The sequence below is a fragment of the Motacilla alba genome, unplaced genomic scaffold (assembly GCF_015832195.1).
Source record: "Motacilla alba alba isolate MOTALB_02 unplaced genomic scaffold, Motacilla_alba_V1.0_pri HiC_scaffold_31, whole genome shotgun sequence".
NCBI classification, from domain to species: Eukaryota; Metazoa; Chordata; class Aves; order Passeriformes; family Motacillidae; genus Motacilla; species Motacilla alba.
Window position 1 is genome coordinate 2,123,906 of NW_024037405.1, and position 20,732 is coordinate 2,144,637.

The 20,732-nt window shown below is 54.5% G+C and overlaps 2 protein-coding genes across 2 annotated transcripts in view; one reads left to right on the top strand and one right to left on the bottom strand.

Moving 5' to 3' along the window:
- Positions 1-14,172, top strand: part of LOC119696488 — a 1,499,846-nt gene extending 1,485,674 nt beyond the window's left edge. The window contains 3 exon segments of the mRNA XM_038126216.1: positions 9,333-9,342; positions 13,192-13,601; positions 13,677-14,172. Of these exon segments, the coding sequence (XP_037982144.1) occupies positions 9,333-9,342; positions 13,192-13,601; positions 13,677-13,839 (583 nt within the window). The 3' untranslated portion in view covers positions 13,840-14,172.
- LOC119696487 overlaps positions 1-20,732 on the bottom strand; it is a 1,710,157-nt gene that overhangs the window by 1,513,094 nt on the left and 176,331 nt on the right.

Consider the following 20,732-nt stretch of genomic DNA (forward strand, 5'->3'; position numbering starts at 1 on the left):
GTCGCTCGGGTCATTAACAAGATGCTAACACTAATGTGGTGGACGGTTAAAGGCATTTATTGCTTCATCTCGTGGGGTTATATACTCTGGGGTACTTCACTATGTCAGGAGGGGGTCTTGCAACACTTCCTGGGTTAGTAGAGTGGAAAGTTACTAGCCATGTTAGTGGGGGCTACACATTCCAAGGGTGATGGCTTATCTTAGGGGATTAGGGAAGAGACATTCCTGTAACTTTCCGTAACAGCCCGAAATCTTCCGAGCGCCTTTCCCTACCTACTACATCTCCCCCCCCTCTTTCACAAAAGAATGAGGTAGAAAGAATCATATACATAGGCACTAAAATGAGGTAGAAGGTTGGGGTTTAACAAGGGAAAAAGGGTTTGGAAACCTGAGTAAGTTTTTGCCAGGCAAGTTTAGAAAACTTGTGACTGGCAGTGTTCCCTGATTAATTCACAGCATTTGATGTTGGCCTACGAACAGGATGTTAGTCCGTTCTAGGTGGGTTTGAACGAATGAGACTATCTTGTTTAGCAGGCATGGTCCGAAGGTAATAGCTAAAAGTAGTATTGCCAATGGGCCTACTAAAGTAGAAATTAGGGTGGTTAACTATGGTGATTGGTTGAACCAGGATTCGAACCAGCTCTGCTGAGCTTTCCTGTCTTTTTGTCTCTGAGCCAGTCTGTTTCGGAGTTCTGCCATGGAGTCTCTGACGACTCCCGTGTGGTCCGCGTAGAAGCAGCATTCCTCTTTCAAGGCAGCGCACAGGCCTCCTCGCTGCATGAACAGGAGGTCCAGTCCTCGCCTGTTCTGCAGGACCACTTCTGAGAGCGAGGAGACTGACTTCTCTAGGTAGGAAATGGATTTCTCAATCCTCTGCAAGTCCTCATCAATGGTCATTTGTAGCTGAGACAGACCTTGATGTTGCGTCGCTAGGGCTGAGACACCCGTTGCCGTTCCAGCTGCTCCTAGGCCGAGCAGCATTGCGATAGTTATTCCCGTTATTATTTCTCTTTTGTGGAGCCGGCTGGGTTCCTCGAAAAGGTTGTACACCTCTTCGTCTGAGTGGTACAGGACCCTAGGAACAATCAGAACTTGGACACAGAAGTCGTTAGAATTATTGAATTTGGGAAGGAATACCCAAGGACTTACTCCAGATCTCTGACAAACCCACATTGCTGATGCGGATGGAACTACCCACTTATTGTTTTTCCGGCTGGGCTTTACAACTTTGGTGCAGACACTGCCTTTTCGCTTGGCTAGGGCTGCATTTCCAAAGCATCTGCCCCGACCTGTGACTTGACTTAGGGTGATACCTCTGCGGGGTGTGTCCCATCTGCACTGGTGAGGTGCATCAGCTGTGGAGTAACTGAATGGAGTGTTTAAAGCAACTCCTTCATAGAAAGGGGGTTTGACATCATAACAAAGCCAGCAGGAATCGGTTAGGTTAGGGTTAGATTCGTTCAGGGATAGAAAGGTAGCTTCTAGCATGCGAAGGATTGGGTCCGAGTCCGACCCGGCTGGACGGCCTACGTGGAAGGCTTCCGCTTCGCCGGTCGGGACGTCGGTGACCTTTGTGGGTAAGGCTTTGGGGTAGGTCATGTTTCTCCCTGTCTGCGTGCTTTTAATCACCTTGTTGGGTCCAACCGCTCGGGATGCTGATGGTTGGAACCTGGTAATTCGCACGTTCACCCACTCTTTCGATCCTTGAAGGACCACTGTCCATGCTTTGCCCACTGCTTAACTAGGGTGATTGGGCTGCAAGACTGTTATGTTATAGTGTGTGCATTTCTGAATTCTAGGGATTTTATGGCTATTTCGATGGAAGTTTCCGGGTACAAAGAGAGGTGTTTTGCAATCTGCGGGTGCCTAGGTGAACTGTAGGAACTTGTCGGGCTCTTGTGGGTCCCACCCAGGCCCTGACGGTCTGGCATCTGTAACTATGGTTTCGCAGCCCTAGTACCTACAGTATCCCCATCCAGGGTAATTACAGTAACCTTTTCCTGGGTTTGAAGCTGGGCACCAGTAGGATAGGTACATGTGTGTGGAGTGTGAGGAATAGGGGTCTACCTTTGGTTGTCCTGGAAATAGGTCGGTAACACGAAGCACGAAGGATGGGGTGTTCGGTGTGGTGATGTCTTTGAGCACCTTGTTATTGGTAAGGTGTCGCATGACCTACCTGAATGGCTGATGTGGGTAGTGGTCTGGGCTGGCTTGTCCTCTGGCGACAAGCCCCAACAGCAAAATCGCACAGACATATCGTTGATGCTTGGGTCTCACTCGTGCGGGTTTCTCGGGTGCTGTCTGACGGCTTGGTGGTGTGTCTCGTTCCTCTGGAAGGGGCATGTACGCGTTACGTGGACGCCCCACAAGCATGTCTTGTAAACAGAAACTCACAATTCTCATTAGTCTCATCCTGCTCATTGTGAAGGTCAGGTTTGATTGACTTAAGTGGACACCACTTAACTTTGCCGTTCTTTTTGACAGCTGCGTCCTCTTGTTTCGTGAGCATCAACCTCCAGCCCCGTTCCCATTTACCTAGCTCATTTTTAATTACAACCTGCGGGCCCTCTTCTAGCGCTCGGGAGGCCCAGTGTTTTTGAACGGAACAGTTTGCTTTATCTCCTCTAGGGAATTGATTCAATGCTAACAATGCGATTGCCAGTATACGTGCCTGCTCTCCTGAGGGAATGGAGTTGGTAAAGCCTTCTACTTTTGCTAACACCTCTATCTTGGTTTTCAGGGTTTGATTTGCTCGCTCAACTATGGCTTGTCTGGTATTGTTATATGGGATACCTTGCACTAATGTGATCCCCCATTTGGAGGCGAATTCCTGCACTGGTTTAGAAGTGAAATTGGAACTGTTGTCAGTTTTGATCTGCTTGGGGATACTAAGCCACGCCATGGCTGTCAGCCAGTGCTGAATTGTGGCTTTAGAGTTGGTTTTGTGGTGCTGTGTGGCTACGATCGTTCCGCTGAACGTGTCCACTGTCACTGCAAGCCATGTTCGAGGCTTCAGCAGTTGACACAAGGTGAAGTCCGACTGCCGGATTTCCGAGGGCTTGAGATCTCTTGGGTTGACCCCACTGGTCCACAGGGGTGACTTCTGGCAGTGAGGACAGGTAGCTACTACATGTTTTGCATCCGCTGTCGTGATTCCGCATCTCTTTGCTAGTGCTTTGGGTCCGATGTGGAGGGACTCGTGCAGTTGACGAGCTTCCTGCAACGTCCAGACGCCTTTCGCTGCGGCGTCCGCTTTGTCGTTGCCGGTCTGGAAGTAACCTTTGACTGGGTTGTGACTGTTGACGTGAATGACGGATACGGTGCTCTGTCGCGAGGAGAGTGCTTCTTCCAGCATTAGGGCTGCTGCTGATGTTGACATACCTGGTCCTGCCATGGCTAGGCAGAGCTTTGCCACGAATATAGAGTCTGTTACGATGTTGAGGTGCTCGTCTTGGAAGAGTCCGCACGCTAAGACTACTGCTGCTGCTTCTAGTTGCTGCACTGACAGTGTGGGGTCACATGCTTTGATGCAATGCCATTGCTCTCCTGTCTGCCACACTGCTGTCGCGGTAGAAGTCATGGAGGAAGCGTCTGTGAAGACTGTTGGTCCTGGCTGCGGTCAGTCCATGACCTTTGCCGGCATGTCTATGTCGACTATGGTCAGCAACTGAGTCCAAGGTGGTCTGGCGGAGTAGGAGATTTCTCCTCCGAAGCCAGTAAGAGCAAGGGCCAGGTGCTCCGAGATTGTGGTTGACTCTGTGGTCGTCTGCTTGTGGAAAGGAAGATGGATTCTTGTTAGCTCGGTTCCTAGGTGTTTCAAGGCGAGTTTCCTGCCTTTCATGATGAGGTTGGCAATGCATTCTACTCCTGGGGAAAATGCACGAGCAGGTCTTCCAAGGACCACCCATTGGATCGGTTGGGCCTTTTCAGAAAGTCCTTGGGCCAGTGCTCCCACTCCCCCCTTTGGCGTGAAGTGCACGTATAAGTCCAGGGGCATTGCTGGGTTCCACCTGGCAAGTGTGCCAGTGGACATCTGCTGTTCGATGAAGTCGAGGGAGCTCGCTGCTTGCGGTGTCAGCTTCTTGGGTTCCCAGGGGTGCTTTCCTTTCAGGAGGTCATACAAAGAGTCCATGACCTCGGGAGGAATCAGGACGATGTTGCGAAGCCACTGCAGCGATCCTACCAGGCGTTGCACGTCGTGGAGCGTCTTGATGTCTCAGTGGACCTTCACCTTGGGGGGTGTCACGTAAGCGCTTGTGATCCCCACTCCCAGGAAGGTCACACAGGGTCCTCTCTTGATCTTTGCACTCGCGATCTCGAAGCTGTTGGCCTGGAGGATCTCTGTGATTGCGGATACCAGGTGGTCCACTTGGCTCGCCGATGGTGCTGAGACTAGGATGTCGTCCATGTACTGGATGATGGTTGCGGTGGGATAGGAGTGTCGGACTGGCGTCAGCGCTCTGTCCACGGTGATCTGGCAAATGCTTGGGCTGTCCACCATGCCTTGGGGTAATACTTTCCACTGGAAACGCAAGTTAGGCCGCTTGCCGTTTGGGAAAACCACGGAAAAGGCGAATCGTTCTCTGTCCTCAGGATGCAAGGGTATTGAAAAGAAACAGTCTTTAATGTCCAACACTGCACACGGCTGTCCTTCAGGGATGGCTGAGTTCATGGGTAGCAACGTCTGAACTGGACCCATGGGTCGGATTGTTTTGTTCACTTCTCTCAGGTCGTGGACTAGGCGATAGCCTTCTCCAGACCTTTTGGGAATTACAAACACAGGGGTATTCCATGGGCTTATTGAGGGTTCTATGTGACCCTTTTGCAGTTCACGTTCAACCAGTTCTAATAATGCTGCCACTCGAGGCTCTGACAGGGGCCACTGCTCGACCCATATGGGGTCTGATGATTTCCAAGTCAATTTGATTGGCAGCATAGGGTGTACGGCAGTGGCCCTCATTATAAATTTGTGATCCTGACTCCGAGCATGGCAAGGACATCCCTTCCTATTAGGGGTGGAGAATTTTGCAAAATGTAGGGGTAAATTGCTACTGTTTGTTCTGGTCCCTTTTTTGTGTGAAGCGTTATAGCCACCAGCTGGGTGCTTTTCCATGCCCTGGATTGTCCCCCCACCCCGTTCACCGGAGGGACTTCTTTAATTTGCCAATGTCTGGGCCAGTGTGATTGGGGAAAAATTGTGCAGTCTGATCCTGTGTCTGCCAAAAACTGAAGCCCTAAAATGTGAGGGTCCTGACTGCCGTAGAGGCGACATGTCCCCCACACCCTCATGGGCTCCTTTCCTACTTTCATGATCAGGGCCACCCAGGGGTTCTGCTCTGGGACGTCCCCTGCTGACCCTGTGACACTGGCGCAGTTTGTGGCGTTGGCGGGTGCGTAAGTGCCGCTGGTGGTGCTGCACAGTTCTGCCACTGTATGGCTGGTGGGGATGTAAAACTGATTGCTTCCTGAGTAAACATGGGGTATGAAGGTCCCCTGCCCCACTGGGGGTTGGGATAGATGGGCCATCTCGCAGTGGGAGGAGGCTGAGTATGGCCCGCGCGCCCCCTCCCCCTGCGGTTTCCCTGGGGCCTGGATCTGCATTCCCTGGCCACGTGACCCTTCTTCCCACAGTTCCAGCAGGTTGGTCTTTGGCGCTGTTGGGTCGAGGGTGCTGCCACGGGCTGCTGTGCTGGCTGGGGACAGCTTGCTGTGACATGACCTGCCTGGCCGCACCTCAAGCATGCCATGGCATTGGTTATGGTATGAACCGCTGCCTGTATAGGTGTTAACTGCTCTTCCCTCACCACATGCTTGATCATGTCCGCCAAGCTGGCCCCTGCTGGCAGAGAGCGCAGGATATCTTTGGTGATGGTGTTACACTGCTGTTTTAGGCAGTCTGTCACCACAGGTCCCCTTGCAGCTGCTGGCAGGGTAGAAGAGTCGATCGCAGCTTGCAAACGGTCTACAAACTGTGTAAAGCCTTCACTTTCCCCCTGCTTAATGGTAGACCATGGTGCTGGTTTGTCCACCAGCTGAGAAACGGCTCGTATAGCTTCTCTAGCTGCTCTGGTTGTTGCTTTGACCTCTTCTGCCGTGAGCTGTGCCGCCTGCTGCTGCGGCGTAGCCACGGTGTCATGCTTCCCTAGCAGTCTGGACAGGCTGGACCCGTGCAACGGCTGTCCCTGCCCTGAGGCTTGGGCTAGCGTAGCCGCACAGTGATCTGACCATTCCTGCTGGAATACAATCAGCCCCGCCCCGTCAAAAAGCATGCGGGTTACCTGCGAGATATCAAAAGGCAGCATATCGTCATTACTAAAGAGACCATCCACCAGTGTGGACACAACCGCTGAGCTAATCCCCTTTTCCTGTATTGCTTTCACTACTGCTTGCACCTCCTTTGTATTTAGCGGGGTGTAAGTCCGCCTTTGATTACGCTGCGAGCCGGTAACTCGTACCGGGAACGCGTGGATTGTGGCTGCTGGTGTCCACTCCGCGCATGCGACCTTTATTTTTCCCCAATCAGTGAGTTTGTGCTGTGATTGTTTCCCTACATTGTTAAAAGCTTTGCTCGGTTTCGCTGAAAACCTCCTTAATTCTGTTTCTGAGTCCGTGTCGGACTCGGAGTTCTCCGTAGAGCTTGCCGCGGAGCTCTCACTCCACTCAGAGTCGGAAGCCGACTGTTGGTATACTTCCGGTTTGCTGTGTCGTTTTGTGGGGCTTCGGCCCCGCCCCGCTCTCCAGGGGTGGAGGCGCTCCTCCCCTCGCGTTCGGCCCCTCTCCGCCTCCCGGGTCCGGCCCCTCCCCTCCTCCCAGGGGTGGCGCCGCCCCGCGTCTCGGGGATGGTCCCATTCCCACCCCGTGGGCTCGCCCTGCCCCCCCCAGGGATGAATCTCTCCCTTATACGGCAGCATTGGGAGCGGTTTTCGATCGGGTGTCTGCCCCCCCTTGCTCCCCCGCCCGTGTGCGATCGCGGAGAACGGCAGGTCCGGACTGAGCATGCACTCTCTGCCGATCTCTCGTGGGTGCGCGTTCGCGCGGGTTCGCACTTCCGCATTTTTCGCGCCGCATGGTTCCGGGCCCCGCCCCTCCCCTGGGTCGCCGGCGCCATTTTCAAACCCATACGGCGGCGGGAGAGCCGCTCCAGCCCGTGCGTCCGCGCTGGCCGCTTTCTCGGCGTTCCTCGCGTCCTCTGCCAGCTCTCCCCAGAAGGACTGCGCACGCCGCTCTGTCTCCCGCGTTGGCTCGGCGGTCAGGGAAGGGGGGCGAGCGGGCAGAGAAGCCGCGGTTTTTTCGGGAGGTTCCGCGGGGGGGTTAGGACTCGGTGGGCTCCGCGGGAGGGTCGGGGGGTCCCCTGGGGGCTCCGGGGGGTTTGGGCACGGTTCGGGGAGGGATGGAACGCGCCCGGTCCCCGCATGTCCCCGTTTTTGATCTGATCGTTCCCAGAGGTGGTTTGCGCCGCGGCTCCCACCCCCGGCTGCGTAACGGTAAATAAACACGTACACGCAGCATTCCAAGTTTCCTGCTCTTCTACTGCCTTGCGTAGGGCTTCTTCTACCTTCCCCCACGCTTTTAGGCTTTTTCCACTGCCGGAGGACTTAGTATCCTCTGCTAGAACGGCAGTACAGTTCTCCCACACCTCCGAGTTTAATATATCAACGGGACGCTGTATCGCGCCCAATTCCAGGAGCCTTGCAATAGCAAGATATAAATTCCTGGATTCACATTTAATTCCCCATTGTTCATGCATCAGACTTACGACCTTCGTTAGGGTGTTCATGCCTTTCACGGGTCCCGGGGCGTCCCCCTTGTCTCGCGATAGTCAGTCCAGCTGCTGCCGCCGCTGTCCTCATCCAGGCGAAACCCTGTCACCCGAGTTTTTTCTGTTCCCGGGTTTCGGCACCACTTGTTGCCTTTCTGGTTGCAAAGGCGTGCGACCTGGTTCCGATGAAACAGCACGAGGACCTACTACTCATGGTCGCTCAGGCCATTAACAAGACGCTGACACCAATGTGGTGGATGATTAAAGGCATTTATTGCTTCATCTCGTGGGGTTATATACTCTGGGGTACTTCACTACGTCAGGAGGGGGTCTTGCAGAACTTCCTGGGTTAGTAGAGTGGAAAATTACTAGCCATGTTAGTGGGGGCTACACATTCCAAGGGTGATGGCTTATCTTAGGGGATTAGGGAAGAGACATTCCTGTAACTTTCCGTAACAGCCCGAAATCTTCTGAGCGCCTTTCCCTACCTACTACACCAAACCCCCAAGAAGCTCCACAAATCCTCCCAAGACCCAAAGAAATCCTGGCAACACCCACAAAACCCAAAAAATTTCACAAAAAAAACCCCAAAAAATTCCTCAAACAACCTAGACCTCAAAAGAATCCATCTAAACACCTGGAAAATTCCAGTAAGGCTCCCAAAATCCCCCAGAAATTCCAATAAAACCCCCCTAAAAATCCCAGAGATTCCCACAAAATCCCCACAAAATCCCAGTAAAACCCCCCGAATTTAAAAAAGAAACCAAAAACATTAATAAAACGCCAAACTCTCCCAGAAAAACAACCCTCCCCCTCAAAGCACCAATAGAGCCCCCCAGAATCCACAACCCCCCGAAATTGCCCAGCTGCCCCAAAGGCAATCATTGTCTGCACAGCCCGCAGCGATTGCCCCTCAACTCCCAGCACAATGGCCCGAGGCCAAGCGAGCCCCAAATGGCCGAGCCCTGCCGAGCCCTCCCTGCTCCCTCCCAGTCCCGCCCGGGCCCGTCCGGGGCCGCGGCCAAAACTGCCCGGAGCGAGCGCGGAGGGCCCGGAGCGAGCGCGGAGCCGCTGCCGGGCTCGGCCTCAGGCTCGGCCCCTCGGGGGCATTTTGGGCCGGGCGGGGCAGCTTTAGGCTGGGCTTCAGCTCCCGCCAGGGATCCCCAGCCTGTGGGGGGCATTTGAGGCCCCTTTGGCTGAAGTTCGGCCCAATCTGGTGGGGTTGAGGCGGGATTTGGGATCCCTTTGGATGATATTACACCCATGTGGGTGAATTTAATCCCGGGTGAGTGATTTTAGGTCTCTGTTTTTGGTGATTTTGGGCACATTTGAGTAGTTTTTTTGCTTCTTTGGGTAATTCTACCTCAAACCAAGTCATTTAGGTTGACTTTAGGTCCTCTCGTGCTGGTTTCAGGGACGTGTGGGTGATTTTAGGTCAACTTAGGTGATTTCTGACAGAACCGGATGAATTTGAGGCTCATTCTGGAGATTTGAGGCTGAAGCAGGTACGTGCAGCGTGGATTTGAAGCTCATTTTGGAGATTTAAGGGTGATTTTAGGCCATTGTGAGGGAGGTGTAAACCAGTTTGGGCAATTCTAGGCCCCTTTGGTTGGATTTTCGACTCCTTGGATAATTTAAATCCTCTTTGGCTGATTTTCGGCCACAGCTGGCTAATTTCAGCTCCATTTGAGGCCCTTTTGGGTGATTTGAAGCCAAACCGGGCCCTTTTGGAGCCGCGCGTCCCCTTGGCCCCGGCCCTTTCCCCTCACGGTTCCCGCCCTTTCCTTGCCCCCTTTCCCCTCAGGGTTGGGCCTTGGGGAACGGGGAGGAGGAGGAGGGAGGGAGGAAGAGGCCGAGCGGCAGCAGGAAGAGCAGGAGAAGGGGACAGAAGGAATCTGGTGCCTCTGGCGCTGCCTGAAGTGGCCGCAGCCCCGGGAGCATCGCCCCCCGTGCCGCAGGTGCCCGGGCAGGGGGAGCTGGGCCCAAATCTGCCGGGGGGTGCCTGGCTTTGGGGTTTTTTGGGGGGGATGTTTGGAGCTGGCAGGGCTGCAAAGCCGAGCCGCAGATGGCCCTCGGGGGGACACGGGAGGTCCCCGGGAGGTGTTTTTGGAGGGTCCCGGGGCCGTCAGTGGCTGCTCCCAGTATGTGCCCAGTTGGCCCCCCCGTGTGCTTCCAGTTTCATCAGCACTCCCAGTATGAGCCTAGTCCCTGGCAGTATGAGCCTGGTCACTTCCCCTCACTTCCTGCAGGATCCCTGTTGCTCCCGGGATGAGCCCAGTCCCTCCCAGTCATCTCCCCACGACGATGCCATTTGCTCCCAGCAAGGTCCCAGTTGCTCCCAGTTCCTCCCGCTTTCATCCAGTGTGTTCCCAGTTCTCCCAATTCTCTCCTTGCATATTCCTAATCACTCCCAGTATGATCCCAGTCTCTCCCAGCAGGGCTCCAGTCACTCCCACTTGCCCCCAGTGTGTTCCCAGTTCCCCCAGCACATTCCCAGTCACTCCCAGTCTGGTCCCAGTCACCACCCATATGGCCTCAGACACTCCCAGTATATCCCAGGTGCCCTGCACATGCTCGTAGTCATTTCCAGGCACTCCCAGTTATCTCAGCGTGGTTCACTTGCCCCTAGTTTTATCCCAGTTGCTCCCAGTTCCTCTAAAGATGTCCCCAGTTGGCTCCCAGCACGGGCCTGGTAGCTCCCAGTAACCCCCAGACAGGGTCCAGTCACACCCACTGTAATCCCAGTCTGATTGTAGCCACTCCCAGTATGATCCCAGTTGCTCCCTGTCAATGCCAGCATGACCCCAGTAGCCTCCAGTGTGATCCCAGTGACTCCCAGTTTATCCCAGTTGCTTCCAGCTTGTTCCCAGTCATTCCCACTTCTTCCCAGTTGCTTTCAGCACAATTCCAGTTGCTCATAACCACTCCCAGTATAATGCCAGTTGCTTCCAGTCTCTTCCAGTGTGGTCCCAGCTGCCTCCAGCATGGTTCCAGTTGCTTCCTGGATCAAGCCAGTCAGTCCCAGTCTGATGCCATTTGCTCCCAGCGTGCTCCCAGTTGCTCCCAGTCAGGCCCAGTGTGGGGGATGATGTGCAGGGTGTGTTCCCAGTCACTCTCAGATCCTCCCAGTGTCACTCCAGTCCCTCCCAGTGTGATCCAAATGTGAGCCCAGTGTGCTCCCAGTCGCTGCCAGTATGAACCAGTTGTGCTCCACATGGTTCCAGTTGCTCTCTTGCACCCTCACTGTCCTTCCAGTCACTCCCAGTGCAGCCCAGATGCCTCCAGCATGTTCCCAGTGACTCCCAGTTTGTTCCAGTAGGATCCCATTTGCTGCCAAGCACTCCCAGTCAGCCTCAGTGTAGTGGCACTGACTGCCAGGATGATCCCAGTCAGCTCCAGCATGATCCCAGTTGATCCCAGTATAAGCCCAGTTGTTTCCAGTCACCCCCAGCATGCAGCCAGTCACTCCCAGTTGCTCCCAGTCACTCCCAGTTGCTCCTGGCATGATCCCAGTTGCTCACAGTTGCTCCCAGTCACTCTCAGCATATTCCCAGTCACTCCCAGTATATCCCTTTTGCCCCTACCATGGTCTCAATTGCCCCCATAGGCTCCTGCTCACTCCCAGTATGATCCCAGTATAATCCCAGTGCAGCCCAGTCCCTCGCAGTGCTGCCAGTGCTGGGGTCCCGCAGCCCTCTGTGCGTTCCCCGCTGCCGGAGGTGGCGAGAGGAGCCCCAAGGGCTGGCAGTGCCCGGGCAGGGTCCCCAGCCTGGCCCAGTTTGGATGTGCAGCGCCCAGTTTTCCCAGTTTGCCTCTCCTCTTGGCCGGGCCGGGTTCCCCCGCCCGCAGCGGCTGCGAGCAGCCGAGAGCCCCGCGCTGCCCGTGCCGAGCTGTGCCGGCTCCATCGCCGCTCCTGGCGCGGCTGCGAGGGCTCCGGGAACGGGGCAGCGAGGGTGTGGCTGCTGCTGGGGAGGAGGAGGGAGGGAAGGGAGGGATGAAGGCAGAGGAGAAGGAGGTGGGGATAAGGCAGAGGAGGAGGAGGAAGAGGGGTTAGGAGGGAGGAGGGAGGAGGGAGGAGAAGAGTTGCAACAGGAGGGAGAGAAGAAGGAGGTCGGGATAAGACAGAGGAGGCGGAGGAGGGGGGACGGAAGAGGAGGAGTGAGAGGAAGAGGAGGGGCAAAGGCAGATCAAAGAATGCAGAAGGAGCCACGCGGTTGAGCCCTCCCTGAATTCGCAGCCCCCAGCTGTGGGATCATCGTCCCCCATCCCGCAGGTGAGGGGGGAGGGGGAGCTCGGCCCAGATATCCCGGCGGGTCCCTGGGCTGGGTTTTTTGGGGGATGTTTGGAGAATGCAGCAGTCCAAGGCTGAGCGGGAAAGGCCCCTTGGGGGGACATTGGGGGGTGCCGGTGGCGGCTGCCGGCAGAGGCAGCCTGGAGGAGCAGAGCCCTGTGTCCGGCAGGAGCCCAAAGTGGGGAGCCCAGAGAGGGGGGAGCGGCGCCATTGGTGGGAGCCTCAAGAGCCCGGAGAGGGGCAGGGGGGACTCCTTGGAGCCCCTGCAGCCCAAAGCAGAGAGTGAGGGGAGAAGGGAGCCCAGAAAGCCCCGGCATCCCTGCATGGGGAGAGCGGAGAGGGGGGAGCTTTTGGGATTGCTGGGACTGCCAGCAGCCTGGGGAGGGCGGGCACCCAGGAGAAGGGGGACCCCCAATCCAAGCGTGACCCCAGCAGCTGGGACAGGGGGAACTCCTGAACACCAGAGGGGAGGGAGCAGGGACGGGGAACTCCTAGGAGGCTTTTCCAGGGCTGAATCTTGGTGTTGGGGAGGTTTTTCTGGAGCCCAGATGGCTGGTGACTTGTAGAGCTGGACTTGGGCAGAGGGACCTTCAAACTCACCATGCTCATCCCTTGTTTTCCGCAAACCAGGATTTCCCATTGCCAAGCCCTGGGAGGCTGTGAGGAAGAGGAAGATGCCCCGGGACACGCAGGCAGGTGAGGAGGAAGTCAGTGCCCCTTTGCCCCTGTGTCCTGCTCCATCTCCCAGCCCAGCACGGCCCCGGCTGCAGCACAGCCCCTGTGCCGGGGACGCCCTGGGGCATCTCCTTGCCCTTGCCTGTGGCCCGGAGGCAAATGCCATCCTCTGCTTGTCCTTCCTCCCCCAGAGCAGGAGCTGAGGCTGGAGAGCAGGGAGGACAAATCCCCGGGGCAGAAGCTCGTGGCAGAGGCCGTTTGGAGCGGCTCCACGGCGCAGGAAGGCAACGGGGAGGAAAAGGCCCCGAGATGCCGCACGAGGAGGGGCTGCAAAGGCAGATGGCGGCGATCTGAGGGGGAAAGACCCAGCCTGGGCCGGGAAGGCGGCCGGAGATGGAGCCAGAGCTCGGAGCTGGTGCTCCCTGAGCAGCCCCATGCTGGGGAGAAGCCCCACACGTGCGTGGAGTGTGGGAAGAGCTTCAGGCGGAACTCCGAGCTGATCAGGCACCAGAGGACCCACACTGGGGAACGGCCCTACGAGTGTGATCAGTGCAGGAAGAGGTTTAAGACCAGCTCTGGTCTTGTCAGGCACCAGCGCACGCACACAGAGGAGAGGCCCTTCCGCTGCCCCGACTGCGGGCAGGGCTTCAGGGACAACGCTGATCTTGTCGTGCACCGGCGCATCCACACTGGGGAGAGGCCCCACGAGTGTGGGGAGTGTGGGAAGAGCTTCAGCCAGAGCTCCACCCTGATCCAGCACCAGAGGATCCACACTGGAGAACGGCCTTACAAGTGTGGGGAGTGTGGGAAGAGCTTCAGCCAGCATTCCAACCTGATTGTCCACCAAAAGATCCACACTGGGGAGAGGCCCTACGAGTGTGATCGATGCAGGAAGAGGTTTCGGATCAGCTCCCATCTCCTCCAGCACTATTGGATTCACACAGAGGAGAGGCCCTTCTGCTGCCCCGACTGCGGGAAGGGATTCAGGCGCAACTCCACCCTCATCAGGCACCGGCGTATCCACACTGGGGAGAGGCCCTACGAGTGTCCCCAGTGTGGGAAGAGCTTCTCACAACACTCTGCCTTGACCCGACACCAACGGAGGCACCGGTAAGGGAAGCCCTGCGAGTGCCCCGAGTGCGGGAAGAGCTTCGTGCGCTGCTCCAGCTCCATCCCCCGCTGGAGGAGCCACGCTGGGCACAGCCCTGGTGACCCACATTCCCTGTGATCCATGCTGGGAACACACCTGCCTGCTTCTCCTCTTGGTTTGGCCTTGATATCTTTCTCTTCTCCATCTCTTTGCCCTCCAAAAGCCAAGCGGGATGGATCTGTCACCTCAAAACCACTCAAATCCCTCTGAAAACAACTGAATTTTAACCCATGAAGGCTCAGTCCCACCTCAAGTTGCTTCTTCCCTCCTCAAAAAACCTCAATCCCACACCAAACTCAGTCCATTCCACAGCCACCAGGGTGGGATGGGGTTGGGAGGGGATTGGGAGCAGTGGGATCCCAGTTTGGAGCAGGGGTGGGGATTGTGTGGGGCTGGCTGGGTGGGATGGGTTTGACAGCAAATAAAACTTTGAGAGTTTCTGATTTCTGTGCCGTTCATTCTCAGTCAGCTCTGTTTGCAGAGTGCCGCCTTCTCAGCTGATGAAATTCCTAGAAAAATCCCATTTTTTAAATCATCCAACCAAAACAATCCAAAAACCAATATCCAAATAAAACCACACACCCACAATTATTTTTTAAGTAATTTTTTTTTTTAGAGTACTCAAGGTTGTTGGTAAAGCTTAGTGGTTTGGATAAAATGTATGAGAAATTATAGTGGTGTTTGGATTTGTGTTTAGCATATTTGTGATATGAATTATTTTACTAGTGTGTGTTAGATTGTATGTTTGGTTTTTTAATATTTTTTTTCCAAAGTATATTGGTTATGGAGTTAAAACTTTCAAAGCGTATCTCTTGTTATATAATTTGTTTTTTTACATGTATTGGTACTGTTACACTAATAGTTGTTGTTGTTTGGCTTGAATCATTATTGGAGTATTGTAAGGAAGAGTTGAAATTATTTTATTTCATTTTTATTCTAGTTTATTTCATTCTAAGTATAATTTATTTAATTAAAATGTTATTGTAATTTTTTGAGAGGATAGGAAGGAAGTTCAAGGGCTGGGAACTGGAATTCCAGACCCTGGGAGTGTGTGCAGGACCACCCATAGTGGGATCAAACATGGGCTGGGATCAGATATGGGCTGGGGGCACATGGGATGGGACCGAACAGATCAGGACGGCACAGACTGGGATCAACTGGGTTGGGGCTGGATGGACTGGAATGGCACGAACTGGGATGGCACGGGCTGGGATCAGTGGGACTGGGAAAAAGCATTGGCTGCCGTTGGCTCCTTTGGCTCCCATCCACGGTGGTTTATTTGCCCAATTATCCAATCAAAAAAAACAAAACTAAATTAAATGTAACAGCAATTTTCATTAAGTAGTTTAGTATATATAAAATTGAATACACTCAAAATATTGACAATATGATGTGGTTAAAATTAGGGATAATTTGGTTCTGATAATAGCGCAGAAGCACACAAAACAAAACAACAAGAACCGCGCGGGGTACGGAGCGCAGGGCTTTTGGCCCCCTGCCACCTCACCTACGAGCCTGCCGAGCCAAAATCCCCCTTTTCATGCGCTATGTCATCACCATCTCCTCCCATTTTCCATGTGTCACATCTGTGTCACCACCCTCATCATCACCTTTACCACGCAAGCTCCACCATCCTTTTAGGGGGTCGCACGCTCTTTGGGGGTCGTCTTGGAGGAAGGGCTCTCTTCTTCCTCGTGTCCTTCATTTCCCCTTTTGGGGTACACACGCGCACCAAGTGTGAGCCAAAGCTGGTATAATATAAGCCAATATTATGTTCCAATGTTAAAGCAATAAATCTCATATAATTAACATTTTCCTGGTGTCCAAACCAATTCTCCTCTCTTCCAGATAAATTTAGTAATAGTTATCTCTTGCTTCTTCCTGCTCTGAACATCTGCAGGAAAAGGGGGGACCCCTCCTCCCCCTTCCCTTCTTGGCATTTACCTTTGAACTGTTTTATTATTTCCAAATATGTATTACTGTATCAATATTGATTACTGTTTCAATTTTGTCAGCAGCAATCACACCTATTTTTCACATTGCTAAATACATACAGATTTTTTATATAAATATAAAATTAGGTAATAAAACTGAAACAACTATTTTTACAAATAAGAAATAAATACAATAAATATATTTCATTAAAATGCTAAAAATAAACAATAAAATACATTAATTTTTTTTTCTATTTTGTGATGTAAGTCCCAGGTGGATGATGTCAGACATGGTGAGGCTGGGGATGAGGAGCAGGTTGTCCAAACAGGGTCAGCCTCCACGGGTCTCATTCTTCTCTGTGCCCAGACCTCCTAAGGAGGCATTCAGCATCAAGATCACTCGGGGAAAGCTTCAGTCACCTTTTCTCTGAACTGAAAAATTAAAAAAAATACTCCTGTGATTAAAAAGGTAAAAATCATGAGGTGCACTTTGAAATCTTCCTCCTGAACAGAACTCCAAACTGACTCCAATCACCGCACATGCCCTGGAGCCTTGAAGACAATGGAAGGGAGACAAAGAGCCCCCGAGGGCTTTCTGTATTTTCATGGTCCCCACGGTGGATTTGGGGCTGGGTCCAGGAGCCTCAGGCACTGAGAGAAGGCTGAAGAAGCTGCTCACGGAGTCAGCAGCAGAACTCCAAGGCCCTTGGAGCACCCCTGGGCCCCAGGGAGGGCAGGGAGTGCCAAAGGCTCCCCAGGGACTGGTGGGAGCAGATCCTCGAGGCCAGGACTGCAGGGAGCCCAAGGCTCTGAGCAGGGAACTGCAAAGCTGAGCAGGGCCTGGGCTGGCTGGGGGAAGCAGAAAGGCCAAGCCCTGAGCCCAGCCTGGGCCAGCAGGGCCTGTCCCTCACGGGGGGCTCGGGGCTGCTCGTGGGGCAGGGGATGTGAGGGGCAGCAAGGACAAATGTCACAAACCTGTGTGACACTGCAGATCCTCATGGACCCCAGGGGCCAGTGTGGCACTGTGGAAGTTGTGGAACCAAGGGATCATTGTGGCACTGTTGGGCCCATGGAACCCAGGGGCCAGTGTGGCACTGTGGAAGTTGTGGAACCAAGGGATCATTGTGGCACTGTTGGGCCCATGGAACCCAGGGGCCAGTGTGACCCTGTGGAAGTTGTGGAACCAAGGGATCATTGTGGCACTGTTGGGGCTGTGGAACCCAGGGGCCAGTGTGGCACTGTGGAAGTTGTGGAACCAAGGGATCATTGTGGCACTGTTGGGCCCATGGAACCCAGGGGCCAGTGTGGCACTGTGGAAGTTGTGGAACCAAGGGATCATTGTGGCACTGTTGGGCCCATGGAACCCAGGGGCCAGTGTGGCACTGTGGGGCCTCATGGACACAAGAGGCCATTGTGAGCCTGCGGGGCTGTAACACCCCTGAACACTGAAATGCTGGGGGTAACCAAAGGTTCTTGACTTGAGTTTGGTGCACAGGAGAAACACCAACCAGGTATTCTCAACATGGACAGATGCAAAGAATATTCTTGGTAGGAAGGGACCCACGAGGATCATCAAGTCCAGCTCTTGAGTGAATGGCCCACACAGGGACTGAACCCACCACCTCGGTGACACCAGCACCATGCTCTGACCAACTGAGCTAAGAGGTCAAAATGACACAAGATTTTACTGGCAAAATATAGACAATCAAGGAACTTTAGCAATAGGATTTAATACAACATCCACTTCTATGGAGGCCCAGGGGCCTGCAATTCGTGTTTCAATCGCCCAGCCATGGAGGGCTAGCATGAAGTGAAACCACAAACCCCAGAGTGAGGGTGAAAAAGATGCCTCTCCCATAGGTCTTTGCAAACACTTGTAGATTTCTGTAAGGTAATGACAGTCCATTGGCCCCTTGGCCTGATTACCTGAGTTGAGCCTTTATCTCCCATATCCGGTTAACCCCTGGAATGTTCTCTTCTCCCCATGCTCCCATTGGCCCCATTTTGGTGCATTCCCCCGCCCCTGTTGCCCTGTTGGTTGACCCTGCCCTTATTCCTGCCTCTGCACCATTTTCTCCTGTATCCATTGGGCTCTGCCCTTCGGCTCACTGTTGTCTTCGTCCCTGAACCCTCTTCAGCACCGTACCCCACTCCTGTCTCTCCATAAACGCAGTTGCTGGAGATCACATGAAGACCCATCCCTGCCTCTTCCTGTCAGCATCATTTTTAGTAGCAGGCTCTGGGCTTGGAAACGCAGGACACTCCAGGAACATTGGCAGCTCCTGTGCTGCTACACACTTCAACAGAAAATACTTTCCATGGCATTAACTTCATTAACACAGCCCATCTAACCTGGAAACCTTTAAACCTTAAGATGTGAAGTTACCCAAAAGCGCTCCAGGTAAAAAGGATTTAAAGGTGAAGAAAGAAAGAGAGACAGGAAGACAGAAGAGATACAGAAAGACACAGGTTTGGCTGTAACTGCCAGGGGTGCAGCGCAGGCGAGCCACAAACCCCAAACCAAGGCAGGGCCCAGGCCACGGGCTGAGCGCGGCTCCGCCCGGGACTCTATGGGCCCGCCCCTTAGGCAGGACTGCTGGCTGCTTGGCCAATCAGAGTCAGGGCTGGTACCAACCCTGGTGTGTGATTGGTTGGCAGATTGCCCAATCAGAGCTGGGTTAACCTGCCCATGGGGTGGGATTGATTGGCCAATGAGAGCTGGGTTAGCACCGCCCCTGCACTGTGATTGACAGCTCTGCCAATCAGAGATGGGTTAGCACCGCCCCTGCACTGTGATTGACAGCTCTGCCAGGCCAGGGCTCTGCCCACCACCAACCAAGGCCTGATGCACCCCGGCCCCACACGGGCATGGCGAGCATCCCAAGGTGTCTGGGGACATGGATCTCATCCGGCCTCTGACAGCCACCACAATGACACTGAGGAACCTCATGGAGCCATGGGTCAGTTGTGACAATGCGGGTCCAAGGACACCGTGGTGACACTGGGAACCTCATGGAGCCATGGGTCAGTTGTGACAATGCGGGTCCAGGGACACCGTGGTGATACTGGGAACCTCATGGAACCAAGGGGCCTTTGTGACACTGTGGTGCCTCATGGAATCAAGGAGACCATTGTGACACACGGGGGCCCCAAGGAACCAAGGGTCCATGGTGACCCTGGGGAGCCCGTCGTGTCATGGAGGAGCCATTGTGACACAGCGAGGGCACATGGAGCCAAGGGGCCATTGTGACACATCAGGGCTTTGTGGAACCATGAAGCCATGGTGACATTGCAAGGCCTCATGGAAGCACAGAGCCGTTGTGACAGTACAGAAGCAAGGGGAACATTGTGACACTCCAGGGCCTCATGGAACCAAGGAGACCATTGGGGCACCCTGGGGCTCCACAAATCCAAGGGAGCATGGAACAGGTCTGCCTGTCTGGACCTCCTGGGGCCCAGGAGTGCTCTGGCTGACCTTGGCATGTCGAGGGCTGCTTCTCATCTGCCCCTGAAGCACTGGGGCTCTGGGCATTGCTTCCTATGGGAGGGAACTGTCCTGCTCCTCCAGGGGCCCATGCCAAAACTGGGATTCCTTCTCCAAATTTCGTTACACGCAAAGATTGTTCCCAGACCAAAGCTGCCAGGACTGACAAGTCTGGCTGGCCATGGCTTCCTGAGGGCTGGCCCTCATCTGCCTCTGAAGCACTGGGGCTCGGTGCTTTCCTTCCTGATAAAAAGAACTCTCCTTCCTGTCCAGGCACTCACAGCTAAATCTGAGATTCCACTTCCAAAATGCCCAATGACCATGGCCAAAACTGGGATTCGACCTCCAAAGCTCTGTACATCCAAGGATTGCTCCCAAGTGAAAGCTGCCAGGACAGACAGGTCTGGCTGCCCTTGGCCTCCTGGGGATGGCCTCTCCCCTGCTGCCCAAATACTGGGGCTCGGTGCTTTCCTTCCTATGGAAAAGAACCGTCCTTCTTATCTATGCAGAAACGGCCGGAATTGGGGTTCCACCCCCCAAATTCCCCATATCCAAGGGCTGCTTTCAGACAAAAGCTACCAGGACAGAGAGGTCTGACTGGCCCAGGCCTCTGATGGCCGCCTTTCATCTGCCCCTGAAACACCACTGGTGTTCCATGCTTTCCTTCCTATGGAAAAGAACCATCGTTCTCCTCTGGGTGTCCATGTCTGAAATTGCGATTCCAGCTCCCAAATTCCCTATATCCAAGGGTTGCTGCCAGGCAAAATCGGCCAGTTCTGTCAAGGCTGGCTGGCCTTGGCCCCTGGTGGCTGCCCCTGTGACACTGGGGCTGGGTTCTTTCCTTCCCATGGAGATCCCTGTGACACTGTGGGGACCTCCTGGAACCCAGGGGATCCTTGTGGCACCTCTGGAGCCCATGGAGCCAAGGGGATCCTTGTGGCACCTCTGGAGCCCATGGAACCAAGGGGATCCTTGTGGCACCTCTGGAGCCCATGGAGCCAAGGGGATCCTTGTGGCACCTCAGGAGCCCATGGAGCCAAGGGGCCATGGTGACACAGTGGGGCTTCATGGACCCAGAGACCAGTATGGCTCTGTGGGGCCTGATGGAACCATGGAGACCATTCCCACCCTTCAGGGCCTCGAGTCACCAAGGGGCCATTATGACACCTCAGGGCCTCATGGCAGCAAGGGACCATTGGGACACTGTGAGGCCCCATGGAAGCCAGGGAAGATGGACCAGGTCTGGCTGGCTTGGCCTACCAGGGGCCACCTGACAGGTCTGGCTGATCTTGGGATGTCAAGGGCTGCCTCTCATCAGCTCCTGGAGCACTGGGGCTCCGTGCTTTCCTTGCTATGGGAAAGAACCATCCGTCTTTTCAGATGCCCATTGGCATCTGATGCCCATTGACATCTGCCCTGGCAAGGGCAGCGCTGCAGAG